This window comes from Panthera uncia, chromosome X (genome assembly GCF_023721935.1).
Source record: "Panthera uncia isolate 11264 chromosome X, Puncia_PCG_1.0, whole genome shotgun sequence".
Classification (NCBI taxonomy): Eukaryota; Metazoa; Chordata; class Mammalia; order Carnivora; family Felidae; genus Panthera; species Panthera uncia.
Genome location: NC_064817.1, coordinates 108,711,058 through 108,724,791, shown reverse-complemented (window position 1 = coordinate 108,724,791; position 13,734 = coordinate 108,711,058). Strand labels below are relative to the sequence as shown.

Here is a 13,734-nt window from a genome sequence, read left to right as displayed (position 1 = left end):
GAATTACCAGCAAACCATTAAATTAGCATGCTTACAGATTTTAAGTACACAACTTATTTTGATCCAAGAATAAGTGCCTTCGTTGGAAGATAACGAACAACAGGCATTTAATAACATTTTAATTTTACGTGTTTAAATATTCATGGCTATGTTCATAAACCCACGTGCCTGATCTAGCCATTATGCTTATGAAATGCAGTATTTCTTAGATACCCTAAGAAATTTTGTTGTTGTTGTTGTTAATCCCTGGAATAACCCTAGGAGGTATTATTATCACAGTGCAGCTGCCTCTCGCACAACTTTGTAGCCCACCTTTCCAAGGGCTTTTTAAATAATCCCATTATAATACTCCACTGCCTGTCGGAAAGAACACAGTTCTTGTTCTGAAAAACAAAAACAAAACAAAACAAAATTCTACCGACGCTGTTCTAGGGGCTATAAAAATGTCAAATCTTAGGGAGCTAAGAACCAAAGAATCATAGTCTTTCTTGACCGGCCTGTACTCCTACTCTCGATGCAAATGAACAACAAAAATCAGAGGGAGACGGGCCGTTTTCCCTCTCGTGAAAAATTACAGTATCATCAGTCTACTTAGAAATTTTAATAAAACTGGATCTAAGAAAACCCAATAGCCATATACTCTTATCAGGCTGCGATTTTACAATACCTCATCACGGCATAATCACGTCAAATAAATAGAATGATGGCCACTCACAGATTACATTAGATTACCGGTGTTAAATTGAAAATGAGAAATCCAGTATCTGGAGTTCGAAGAATTGCTCTGAAGTGTCTTCATCTTCTCTGACACCACAGTTAATTAACGACAACTTGTGTTTTAATAACACCTACATTCCACGATTCTGTAAGCATCCTCATCAATAGCTGCCAACTTGTCTACCCCAAGAACCACTTTGGGGCTCCTGAATAACAGGCATGTAATGTTCTATGCTGCAATGTCTGGAGGCCCTCCTTTCTTCTTTGAGGCTATTTTTAGCTGTGTCTTTCCCTTTCTCACCCAACCAGTGGTGTTCCAATGCTGTTGTTCCTCCCAACTCCTGCCTCCAGTCCTTCCTTCTAATCACCCCATCAATCCTTGACTTGGAATTTTTCCCCTGACTTCCCCAGCACCTGGCCCTGAGTCCCTCTGGGAAAACACTGTGAGCTCAGAACAGTTGGTTGAGGTTTGTTCAGCGGGTTGGGTTTTTTTTCCCCCAGGTTCATCGCTCAGGGGAAGCCCAACTACATGTGAATAGAATATACACTGTCCCAATTCAACAGGTTGGGTCGACACTATTTAGGAGTTGTAGTTGTCACTGTAATAAAACAATAATCACAGAACGTTTTAATGGTTTTATTCAGGTCAAACAACAATTGTAGGGATCTCGGATACTGCTTTTTGAACACAAACATACAAAATTAACAGAACAAGCGCGCGTGTTTCTAGTTTTCAACACGTTAGCCCCACGTGTGCGATGCAGGTATTTGAAAGAGATTTTCAACAAGGTCAACACAATGCATGAGATAATACACACTGGGTTATGAATCAGGCCAGTCTTCCCACGGATAATCCTGAAGTGGCAGGGTGTGAAGGCCGGGGGAGGGGGGAGAGGGGTTTCGCTTTTCCATTTTCACAAATGATTGCTCAACACAGACTGAAATACACCAAAGGAAGAAAATAGTCTTTTTTATACCTCCGGAAGCTACTACTCTTACAATGATCGCTTCAAGGTAACAGACATCCAAATTGATGTGGCTTTCTTTGAAACCTCATCAGTAAATCATTTCTTGCACAGTAGGTTGGGCGTGAACCCTGCATTTAGGATAGGTAGTGTTATGGAGGGCTGGCTGCTGCATACCAACGTCAGTATCAAGTTCTTCGTCAGGAATTAGAGACTGTCCCGGATACCAAGCAGGACAACACTGGCAAAAAAACAAAAAGTGAACTGCAGACAGGTCAAAACAGGCTGTATTTACGCTTAGAAAAAATTCTTAAAATGTTCATTGGAAATAATTGTTTCAAATGCTAGTTTATAATAGAACACAATGGAATCTTTTCAACACCGTACGTGCAAATGATCTTTACAGACGTTGTGTTTAAATACAACACGTTAGACAACATATACAGCCTATCCGAGATCAAACATAATAAACTTGCCTTCTGCTGATGGCTATTTTAACACTTACTGTAAGCTCAACCTTTCTCTCTGTTCATCACATTGGTCAACAGGTTGACGTGTCATCACATTAACACCATGCAAAATTGTCTGCTTTATTACATGATTTTTAAAGAAGGATGTTTTCTTTTGTTAAGACATGTAGGTTTTGTTTTTGTTTTTGTTTTTGTAAACAGGAGTTTCTTGAATCTCATTCAAAGAAGTTTTGCTCCTGTGCTATTAGCCCAAGTACCCTGAACCACTCCCCCCCCCCTTTTAATGTTTCCTGAAAACTTAGTGGGTTTCAAGCTGCAAATTTCGACGCTTATGATAGAAACCAAGCCTTAGTGGGAAAAAGCAGTGCCCTTCAGAGTCATCCAACAAATATGAGAGTTCTACCGGTTTATCACTCATCCAGATTTGCAGAAATTCCATTCACATAACCCCTATGCAAATCAACCAGCTTTACCATATCAAATGACCCAAAGAACACCGCAGGTATCCAGGGGAGGCAGTTCACCAGCGCATCTTTAGCTTGATTTTAACGTCCACTTAAGAGGCAATCTGGGCTCTGTGGTTCTGAGAGAGACAAAGTGCCTAACCATCAGCTAAAGCTTTTTCAAGTTAATGAACTTTTCATCTTTCACACTTTCAGCACCAAGAGGTTTACCCAGGGGAAAGCCAAACCTCAGGGTTCCAACTACAGCACTGGAAAAATAAAGTATAGACCAAGGACCACCTACTTCCTTTGATCTCTCAAAGATGTCAATACTCCATTGGGGAGGGGGGGGAGGAGTGGCTGAGCCCGGGAAGGAAACTTCAACCGAAGGGGGGTTGAAAAAAAGATCTGTTTGGTGGCAATTTCAAAACAAGTTTCCAAACTGCAGAAGGGGCTCCGGCCCCTTTGACTTGCAGGAATTACACATAAGAAAAGGACAGAAAATACTACAAGGCATGCCTATGATTTTAATTGCCCAGGGGTTTCCAATGCAAAGCCCGACAACTTAAATGCATATTCCAAATTCTTGCTGCAAAGCCGTCTTCTTTCTGCACTGAAAGGGAGGAAAGACAACCCCATCAATTGTTCTCTGCAGATAAAGGCACTGTTTTGCAGATTTCCCCCCCAGATCTGGGCCAGCTTTGCTAATGACCTGCCCACCCACCTGGGACCCTTCCCAAGGTGGCCCCCCGGGAACTGCCCCACACCTTCAGGTGCCCAAATACTTGACAGTGGGCGGCCCCAAGAAGGCTGCCTTTTCCTTTAGCTCTCGGCCTCCACGAAGACGCAACCTGAAAGAATTCGTCCGCTTATTTTCCTAGAGGAGGCGGGGGTCCACAACTACCTCCTTTTATCTCACTTTTTTTTCCCCCGTCCTCACGAAACACACGGCCGAAGGTGAATGTGCAACATTTTTCTGCAGAAAAAAACACGAGCCTCAGATCCCAGAGCTACCGCGGGTTCTTTCACCCGCCGGCATTTAGGCACTTAAGCAAAAGCTGAATGAAAGTTTTCGGGACTGTGACCTTTCCCCCCCCCCCCACTTGGCGTAAGATCGCCAGCTGTTCCCAGCACACACAAAAGCTGCGACAGGGCCATTTTTCAAAGGCCCACGGTTAAATGAGATATGCAGGAAACGGGGCCCGAGCAACGCGTAAGGTTCGAACTCGCGATGGCACCTCTCGGGCGAGAAGCAGGGGCGTTTCATTCGGAAATGGTACCTGCGTGCTCCCCTCCCGGGGCCCCGCCATTGTCCTTGGCAGAGAAAGTGTCCGCACATTGGCAGTTTTAGGGGCTCGGAGGTGCTGTGGCCTCCCGACCCGGCACAAGAACTCAAAATGGCATTCCCCCCCCCCCCCCGACCCGGGAGGAGAGGGTTTCGAGCGGGACGGGAGGGTGGGGCGGCCTCCGGCGGGTTTCAAGTCCAAGTCCCCTGGGAGCCCCAACCCCCAGAAGGCTCGCCAACTTCCCACGCCCAGAATGCCCTGGAAGAACTTCTTCGCTTCCGTTTTTTTTTTCACAATTTTGCGTTCGACCGCCGCGATCTACATTCTGCCGCGAGGCGCTCGGAGCCGGGGAATAACGAGGGAGTTTAAAGCACACAACAGTTCGGCAGCCCGCAGTCAGCGCTTTGCTGCGCTCCGCGGGGGTTCGCATCCGGCCGCCATGTTCACCACTCGAGAGCCGCCCCCAAAACCACCCCCCTTCCCCACACCCCTCCCCTCCCCTCCCCTCCCCGCTCCGCAGAGGCCGCGGCGCTGCAAAAGCCGCTTTCAACTCTCCCCCTAACCCCCCCCACCCCCCGGCCGCCAGAGCGGCTCGACGGCTGCGGGGTGTGCGCCTGCGCGGGAGTGGGGGTGGAGGGGGGGGCGGCGGGCTTGAAAAGGCCGGAGCGACGGGGAGCGGGGGAGGGGTTGGGGCCCGGGCCGAGCCTACTCTTTCCTCGCAGCGGGTCCCCGCTCGGGCCCCGGCCCGGCTCTCGCACGTGCGCGCTAAAAACCCACTTCAAAGTCCGCTCCCGGCGCGGGGGCAGCCCCCTCCGGGCCGGCCCTCGGACCCTCGCACCCCCCGCGCGGGCCGCCGACCAGGCCCCGGGCCTCACCCCCCCCCCCCCCCCCCCCCCCGGGGCCCCCCCCCCCGGCCCCGGGCCCCCCCCCCCCCCCCCCCCCCTCCAGTCCGGGCCCTGCGGAGAGACCGGGAGGGCCGGGCCGGAGGACGCCGGCTTAGGAGCCCCGGCGGCCGGGAGCAGCCTCCGGGCGTCCGAGTGTCTCCCTCCCCTCTCCTCCCTCCCCCACCGCCCGGAGAAAATGAATGAACACAAAGTTTGCGGCCAGTGCTACGCTGCGGCCTTCGGAGCTCACCATTGTTTGGGCTCGTATTGACCCCAGGTCCGGATTAGGCAGCGGCTGATTCCTGCTTTACAGCCCCGCCGGCCTAATGAGGCCGGGAGGCGATGGGGCGCGAAGCGTCCGCGGAACCCGGGCGACCGCCGGCTTACGGCCGCCAAGGGCCCTGTAGGTGGAGGTCAAAGGGTCAGCGGGCCGAGACCGCGAGAGAATTGACCCTAGGAAACGAGGTCCCCTCCCCCGCCCCCCGCCCGAGCTTCGACCGGGACTTGCAAGAGCTTGGTGTGTGCACAGGGACTCTGGGCGCCCCGACGAGGGGCCCGAGGAACGCCGAGCCGGAGCCCTGACTTCCGAAACGGCCGGCCTGGTCCCTGGGGCAAAGCCCTGGCAAAGGCTTGAGCCTCGAGGGTCAGCCAGCCAGCCAGAGAAAACCAGCCAGGCTGCCGGGCCGAGAAGCCGCCCTTCAGGGCATGGCACACCGGGGGCTATTCTTACAGAAAAACTTAAGTGGCAAGAGGCCGTTCGACTTTCCTCTTCGGTTTGGCGGGGGAGGGGTTTTAGGGGGAGGAGAGGGTGCCAGGGGCAAAGAGGCAAGGGGACAGCTGGAGGCGAGGAGGGGGGAGGGGCGAGGAGGTCCTGAGCACAACTTTCCTGGGAGGCTTTGTGAGCGGAGGCGGTCCCTGCTCGCTCTCCAACCTTCCCAGTAGCTAAGACCGACCGTCCCGCTTAGCCTGGACCCTGATCTTTAACCTTCCAAACTGGATGAAGGCCAGACTTCTGTCTGCTTGGAAATAGACACCTCCCTTTTCCCCACCCAACAGTGGAAATCTTAAGCTAAACCACCCATTTTGGAAAAGATAATGGACTTTTAACAAAGGTCTTACCAGGTGCAAGAAGGAAAATAACAGGTAGATCACTAAGAGCCCAGTTGACATTCATGGTTTCCAGCTGATCCATCTTTAGGGTTGGTTGCAAAGGTTTTTTGTTTGGGGGGGGAGGTGCTTATTCTTTAAGGTATTGACTGAAAATTCAAGAATATAAATGTGCACTCCCAGATTACAGGAAAAAATATCTGTGAAAAGTTTTCTACTAAAATAAACTTTTCTTTGCCAACAAATGACAAGGGCAGAGGACACAGACTATTTGAGAAATATGACGCTACGCCACAATTACAGCAGATCATGTAGAGGGGCAAAGCCATTTCATTATCAAAATGTTGCTTATCATCATTGTTAATTGCTGTCTTCCCCTCCTAGGACACAATGCTTTACGGCAAAATTTTATGGTAGAATAATACCAAGTCTACTAAGGAAAAATCAAACTCTGATTTATGTCTCCGAAAGAGATATTTGGTATAGTGGGGGGGGGGGGGGGGGGGGGGGCAAGTTTCTGAGAGAAACTTGCAACCAACCCATCACTCAACTCCCATGTAAGATTAGGTTAAGTTGGGAGAGGAAATTTATGGAGAAAACAATAAATTGTGGAAGTTCGGTGCCTATTTCAGAAGAAAAACACGATTTAGACTTCAATTGGAACACATCTAGAGCCAGTATTATGAATATAGACTTTCTGAAAACTTGCTGAGCATTTAAAACGGCCTCGGGTTTGAAGTGAAGGAAAAATCCTGAAATAGGAATTTGGTCCAGCACCCTCAATGTCAAGGTCAAGATTGGAATGTCTGGGGTAGAAGTGGTATACTGACCAGGTTACCTGCTCATCGCTTGTGAAGTCATCCCAATCTCTCTGTTCATGGCATTCAGGCCCTTGCCTTGTCTATTGGTGGAGGAAAAGTGCAAAAAACCCCATTCTCCACAGACAAAAAATTGCATCAGAGCAGTTTGCAATTAGAAACTGTCAATAATTGTTGACAAAGATCAGTAGATAACTGAAAATAGGCTGCTTCAACTGTATCCAGGAAATCAAAGTTTCTTTTAATCATCATCATTTCTCTCAGCATTTCGATTTAAGGTTGATTTATTTGAACATGGAAAAAAAAAAGCGGGCACTAAATACAAAAATGTTATAACATAAATAAGATGTGCCAAGACTTTATTTCTTCAAAAAGAACAATAAACAAGATTCTATAATTCAAAATGATTATGTATAATACCAAATTGATGGCCACCAAAAAACCTAGAGCATTGCTCCCTTCAAGAGAAGGAGGTACTTAAACCTATTCATTACATTTCTAATTCTTTACAATTCCTTATCGCCACCATTATATTTGCTGATTTGCAAGCTGGTTACTCATGCAGAGACTGGGGTCTCAATATTAAACGGCACCCTAAATTAGTTAAAGTCTCTCGATACTCTAACCCACTCCAACCCCCCAATATAGTAATCAGGTTTGTTTTTTCCCCACATAACTGTAAAAGAACTGTTTATCCAAATGAGTTGCTTCGCTGAAGATTAAATGGATTGTTAATATTTTATCACAAAGCAAACAACCATTTTTCATTGTTATTGATTTTAATGGAAACAATGCTCTTAACATCTGTGCCTATAAACCATGAACTTTAAAAATACATATTTTGCAAATGTTTTTTCTTTCCATAGTATCATTTCAGAACCGCTGCAGTTATCACACCGCTATAAAAATGTTATGAAGAATTGTGATAATTGTGAATTGAACTATATACAGCAAAACAAATCAGCCTTTGCCTTCCAAAATTGTCAATGGACTATGGGTCTTTTTAAGAAGCACTTTAACCGTAAGTAAGCACGGCTGGACTGGCCTTACTCATCACCACTGTTTCAGACATACGCTTACTTTTGAAAATATATAGCTAGCTAGATAGATTTGATAGGCGGATTAGATAAGTCATAGATACAAACGTATATATGTATATGGGTGATCTCTCGACAGATTACACAGACATGCATCCTGCCACAATGTTCATTTTTATGTAAGGTAATAAAAAACTAAGGGACATAAAACTCATTAGGTTACCTTATGTTTATATATGGAGGGCAGGGATGATTAAATCCAGCTTCTCAGTCTTTGAAATACAAGATTGAGATGTCATGGCCACTAACTGAACTGATCAGTAATATTTGATTTGCATGCCGAAAATCCAGGACAAACACATTTAAACTCGCAGTTAAACAACCATCTGAGCTAGAGATAAAGAAAGGAGGGTCTCCCCAGATGGAAGCTGACACTATAAGGAATCTATACTGCAATAGAAAAATAATTTAACAATTAAAAAAGGGATCTGCGTGAGTTATAAATACCAACAAACAAGATTTCATTTGCTTACGTCTCCTCTTTGTAGAAGGAGGCTGTTACAAAACAAGAGAAAGGAGTCAGTGGTTCAAAAACTGTAAATTGTGTTCTTCTTTCAAAACAATAAAATTTAATGCTAAAGCAGTTATAATCAAAAGCTGTACAGCATTTGTTAGAAAACATTTTTCCATAAATATTGTTCAGTTCCCGGCACTTGTAGCAATAATTAAATTACAAACGATAAATATGGCATCAGTGGATATGTATTTACAAAAAAAAAAAAGTCATTACAAAAGGCAACTGTATACTAAACGTCACAATCCGTAGAGTAACATCACATCCTCAGCCTGAAAAAATACCGAACAACAGTTTCGACCCCATTAGACAAAAATACATTCACAAGTGTAATGCTTTGAGGAAAAGTTCAAGACATAACAGGACTTTGGCACGGTTTAAGACTGTGAGAGTTTAAACAATCACCACTAAGGCGAAGAATTTCCATCGTTTAACATCACCACCACCACCAAGCCTTCTATAACTTCCTCTCAAGAAACAGGACAAGTGTTAAAATGCACTGAAGGAGCTTAGGAATGGGGTGTGCAGAGAGCAAGAGAAAAGGGAGGAAAAAGCAGTGAGGAGATTTGTTTTGAAAAATCCTTCAAACGCCAAAACGTATTTTCTACTCCTGAGAATAGGGCATGACTACTTTTGGATCTTGCCCCCAAAACCTTCCTGGACAATTGCAATTGACAAGATGTAACCCTATATGTGGCCTCTCGCCTTAAAACTCCATTTCCGTCTGATTGGTCTCAGTTTTCTTTTTAAAATGCATTTGGTCCATTCTATGGTTAACAGGGTTTGTGTTTGTCCTCAGACGTACCATTCGTTAAAATTGGGAGGAAGTCCAGGGTTGTGGCTGGTGCTAGTTTGAACTGCAGAAGGGGTTTTAGTGGTATCTTTACTGTTTGCAGAAGCTATAGCGGGTGGAGTGGAAGATTCATAGCCTGAACTGGCAGCAGGGGAGGAATCTGACCCTTGAGATTCATGAACCTAAAATTAACATGTATATATTATAATGAATATAATTCCAACTGGCATCGTGCAAGCAAAAACAAGAGCAGAATTCGAGCACTGTAGGAACAAGACCGCCCAGTGACCCACTTAGACGAGAAATGCCGCTGATTTGGGGGGGGGGGTTGTTTTGAATTTCCGGATTACCGAGGTCTACAAAACCCGGAGATGGTCGCCAAGAGAACAGCTTCAGCCCTAAGACTGGCATCATGGAAAAGGAATACAACACTGGGTTTCACTCCTGCCCTTTCTCCGCCGATGGAGTGGGATGAGCACTTAGTCTTGGGGGCCCTATGGAACACTCACTCCCCGCCCAGGTTTCACCAAGCCCGCTGCGGCTTGGGAAAGCAGGTACAGAGAAAGGTGGCACAGGCGCCCAGGGCACTTCGAGGTCTCAGACAAATGGGTGGGAATCAGACCACGCTCCTCGGCCCTATTGTTTGGTCGGCTGCCCTGTAGAGCGAAGGAAGCACCCACCCCCGGGTTCGGCGCGGGCACTCTCTCGGTTCCCACCGCGGGCAGTGCCGGGAAGACGCGGCCACCGCAACCCCAAGCCCCGGCGAGCTCGGTTAGAGCTTCCCAGTAAACAAGCAATTGTTCCCTCTGCTCCCTCCTCCTCCCCACCGTGCTCTCCCCCCGCCCTCCCCCCCCCCCCCCCGCGGGTCCCCAAAATGGGTTCAAGGTGTCACCGCTGGAGCAAATCGGATTTAACGTGGAGGATACAGGGTTGGCAGCGCGGGCGCTTCCGTTCCGCGGCCCGGTGTCGGGCCGAGTGTTTATAAACCGCCGACCGCTAATAAAGAGGTAATTACCTTCATGTGCTTGCGCAGAGAGCTCGGGTGCGTGTAGGACTTGTCGCACACTTTGCAGATATAGGGCTTGTCCGAGGTGTGCACATGCATGTGCTTCTTGCGGTCGCTGCTGTTGGCAAAGCGTCTGTCACAGCCTTCAAATTCACATTTGAAAGGTTTCTCACCTGCAAAAGGCAAAAACGCAAAGGGGGGAAAATGCGGTCAGGGCCCGGAGCTTCCCGGGGCCCAGCAGCGGGAGACGGAGCGCCCTGCGGTCTGGCCGGAGAGGGAGCGCCGACTGGGGGCGGCCGTGGCATCTCGTTTCCCTGGAGAAAAATGGAGAGCGCGGGTTGAGCCTGCAGGGCTGGGGAGTGCTGGTCCGGGCGGGGGTGGGGCACGGCCGGCCCGGAACCTGCGCGTCCCTTTGTTCTCGCGCGGGATGGGGAAGCCTCAGGCTCCTCCAAAGTTTCCCCTAACTTGTGCTTCCATCCCCCCCCCCCGCCCCCCTCGGCCCGGGGCTCCCAACGCGTGGCCAACGCTCCGCCGCCACCTCGGCGATGTAACCCAGCCCGGGCGGGACAATGGGCCGGGGACGGGACAATCCCGTTCGGGTCCTTCTTTGTACCTTTTAATTCGCCTCTTTCAAAGGCAGCGGTTTGGCTAAACCCAGTATTAAAAAGCACGGGTCGGCGTACTTAACGTTGGAAAAGAGAAAACTATATCAATCCAGGGGCTCCGGACAGTTTTACAAGATGTTCTGAACAAGCCACGAAACTGTGGTGCCTTTTCTACTTTAGCTTTCCTCCCGGAGGACTGAATTGAACCTGGAACTCCAAATAAAAATAGTTTGACAAAAGTATCAGTCATTTAATGAGGAGATGTGCCAATCAAGGGGGGAGAAAAGAGCGGAAGTAACCGAAAGTTAGTTTTCATTAGCATTTCTATGGTTGCCCTCCCCGAATGTGTGCCGAGAGCGGAGTCGCTGGTAAGCCATCCGCTCTCAACACGTTCGGAGTCCCTTCCTAGTAACCCAGAGAGAGAGACAAAAAGAGGCGGCGCCAGTTGGTTCCTGGGCGCGAGGAGGTTCCAATTAGTTCCCGAGACCGCGGGGCCGTCAGCCCGGGAAGTTAGAACTGGGCAAAAGCGCCGCAGGGCGGGGAGGGCGAGAGGTGGAGGGGCACTGACAAGCGCTTCTTTTCCGAACGGCCCCCGCGGGGCGCCGCCCCTCTTCTCCGGTCGCCACCCCTCTCCCTCGCGCTGCAAGTCGGCTGGGTGGCGCGGGGCCGCGGTCAACCCCGCGCCCGCCTGCCTTCCCCCTTACCTGTGTGGGTCCTCTTGTGGATCTTGAGGTTCTCGGAGCGGGCAAAGATCTTCCCGCAGCCCGGGAAGGGGCACGGGAAGGGCTTCTCGCCCGTGTGCACTCGAATGTGGTTGACCAGTTTGTACTTCGCCTTGAAGGACTTGCCCTCGCGTGGGCACTCCTCCCAGTAGCAGACGTGGTTGTTCTGCTCCGGGCCCCCCACATGCTCCATGGTGACATGTGTCACCAGCTCGTGCATGGTGCTGAAGGTCCGGTCGCAGCTCTTCTTGGGCCGGCTCAGCTGAGCCTCGTCGATCCACTTGCACGACAGCTCCTGCTTGATGGGCTGCCGCATATAACGGAAGAAGGCGCCGGGCCCGTGGTGGGCCGCCACGTTCACGCCCATGTTCATGTTCATGGGGCTGTAGTTAGGGAACTGCGCGCCGGCCGTGTAGGGGTCCGTGCGCGGACTGGCCACCGGGCGGTACGGGTCGGCGCGGCCGAACAGCTCCCCGCGCAGCCCCAGGTGGACCTGGTTGTTGTCCACGTGCCCTGTGGGCGACGGGTGCCCGGCGCCCTGCTCATGCAGCCCGGGGAAGAGCAGGTACCCAGGAGGCTCGGGGATGCCAGCTGGAGCGTGCAGGCTGCTCGCCGAGCCGGCGAAGAGCCCGTGCTGCCCGCCACCCGAGGCCGCCTCGCCGAGCCCGGAGCCGCGCTGGCGGAACAGAAAGTCGCGCGTGGAGTTGAAGGCGGCGGAGGCTGCACCGCCGTAGCTGGGCACCTGGCCGGCGTGGTGATGGTGGTGATGGTGGTGGTGGTGATGGCCCAGGGCGTTGGCGTAACCCGAGCCCTGCGGCGTGAACGCGGAGCTCTGGCCCGAAGACAGATCGTGAGCCGCGGCGGGGCTCAGCTTGAAGGCGGCGGCGGCGGCGGCGGCGGCGGCGTGGGGCGAGTCCCCGAAGGGATTCAGCCCCATGCCCGCCGGCTCGCGGTTGGGCATCTCGTGGTGGCGCGGCGCGCCGAAGCTGCCCACTCCCAGCCCGGGGAACTGCGGGCCTCCGTCCAGGAGCATCGTCATGGGTGGGTCGTTCTGGGCACCGGCGAGAGCGCTGAAATGAGCGAGGGTGCGGGCGAAGGAGGAGATCTTCGAAGTGCCGTCGTCGGAGACGGGTGGCGGCGGTTGGACACTGCCGGGAGACCCCCGAGGCGGTGCCAGGGGCCGCAACTTTCCGTCGCTGGGAGAGTCTCCTGCAGAAGGATAGGAGGGAGGAGGGGAAGTAGAGGAGCAGGAGCGGGGGGAGGAGGGGGGAAGAAGGAGCGGGGAGAAGGGAGGAGAAAAGACTCTGGGACTAGATCTGGTGTAACAAACTAACAGGCGCGCACAAAGAAAAATAAGCAAAATAATAAGTGGAGGGCGGAGTTGGCCAATCCGGTCCCGGGCACCCCTCCTCTCCCCGAGAGCGCAGCACCGCGGGGCCAGAAGGCTCCCTCGGCGCGGGCCTCCCGGCTGGGCTGCGCTTAGTAGCAGAGCCGGCTCGTGGCCGGCCGGCGGGCAGCGGGCTGGAGGCAGGCTCGGTCCTCGCCGCTCGCCGCGCGAGTCCCAGCCTCTTCGCCTCCAGAGTAATGTCCTTGGACTGATAAAGTCAATCACTCACTCCTCTCACATAAACCGAGCGGGAGGCCGCGCGGCGCGCGCCAATCGGGAGCTAGCTGGCCCGCGGTCACCTGACCCCCGGCCCTGAAGCCCATTGGCCGCCGCCGCGCTGATTGGCAGCGCGGAGCGGGGAACATGGCAGCCGCGGCCGAGCGACCGCCGCTGATTGGGCCGTGGCCCGGCGCCTGGCAGGTGAGGCGGCGGCGGCGGCCCGGCGCCCGCGAGTGGGCTCCGCGGGGCTTGCGCGGCTGTGGGGAAGCGGAGCCGGGCTCGATCGGCGGCCGGCGGGGCGGAGCTGGGCCTCTCCCTGGCTCGCCTCCGGCCCGAAGCGGACCAGCACCCCTCACGCGCGTTACCCGCTTTGGCCAAATGCACTCCTGGCCCCGCAAGGATCGTTCCCACCGTCGGCGCGGCGCTGGCCCCCCGCCGCCTCACCACCCTGAGAAAGTGCCCTCTTGGCGCCCGCAGGGCGCCGATCCCGCGGCGGGCGTAGCAGTTCCACGTTCGCGGCCCATTAGCCGCGTCCTCCCCACACGCCACTGTGGGCCCCGATGGCCCCGAGAGCACCGACCCAGCCCGGCCAGCTCGCCGTCCGGGCCCCGAGCTGCCGCTGGCCGTCCGAGGCCCAAACGACGGGAAACGATTACAGTTAGAGCCGATCTCCCTTACTTCCGTCTGAGCCAAGCGTTGAC

General features: G+C 52.2%; 1 protein-coding gene across 2 annotated transcripts; it reads right to left on the bottom strand.

The window, feature by feature from the left end:
* Positions 1-1,370: 1,370 nt before the first annotated feature.
* Positions 1,371-12,466, bottom strand: ZIC3 (Zic family member 3). 2 transcript variants are annotated; one of them, XM_049644368.1, is made up of 3 exons: positions 11,410-12,466; positions 10,110-10,273; positions 1,371-1,923 (listed from the first exon to the last, which is right to left on the bottom strand). In XM_049644368.1, the coding sequence occupies exons 1-3, from the start codon at positions 12,464-12,466 to the stop codon at positions 1,774-1,776; spliced, it is 1,371 nt and encodes a 456-aa protein (XP_049500325.1). In that variant the 3' UTR covers positions 1,371-1,773. The 2 variants fall into 2 exon arrangements, with proteins under 2 accessions (XP_049500325.1, XP_049500324.1); XM_049644367.1 differs by lacking the exon at positions 1,371-1,923 and adding an exon at positions 8,554-9,276.
* Between the last annotated feature and the right edge of the window lie 1,268 nt (positions 12,467-13,734).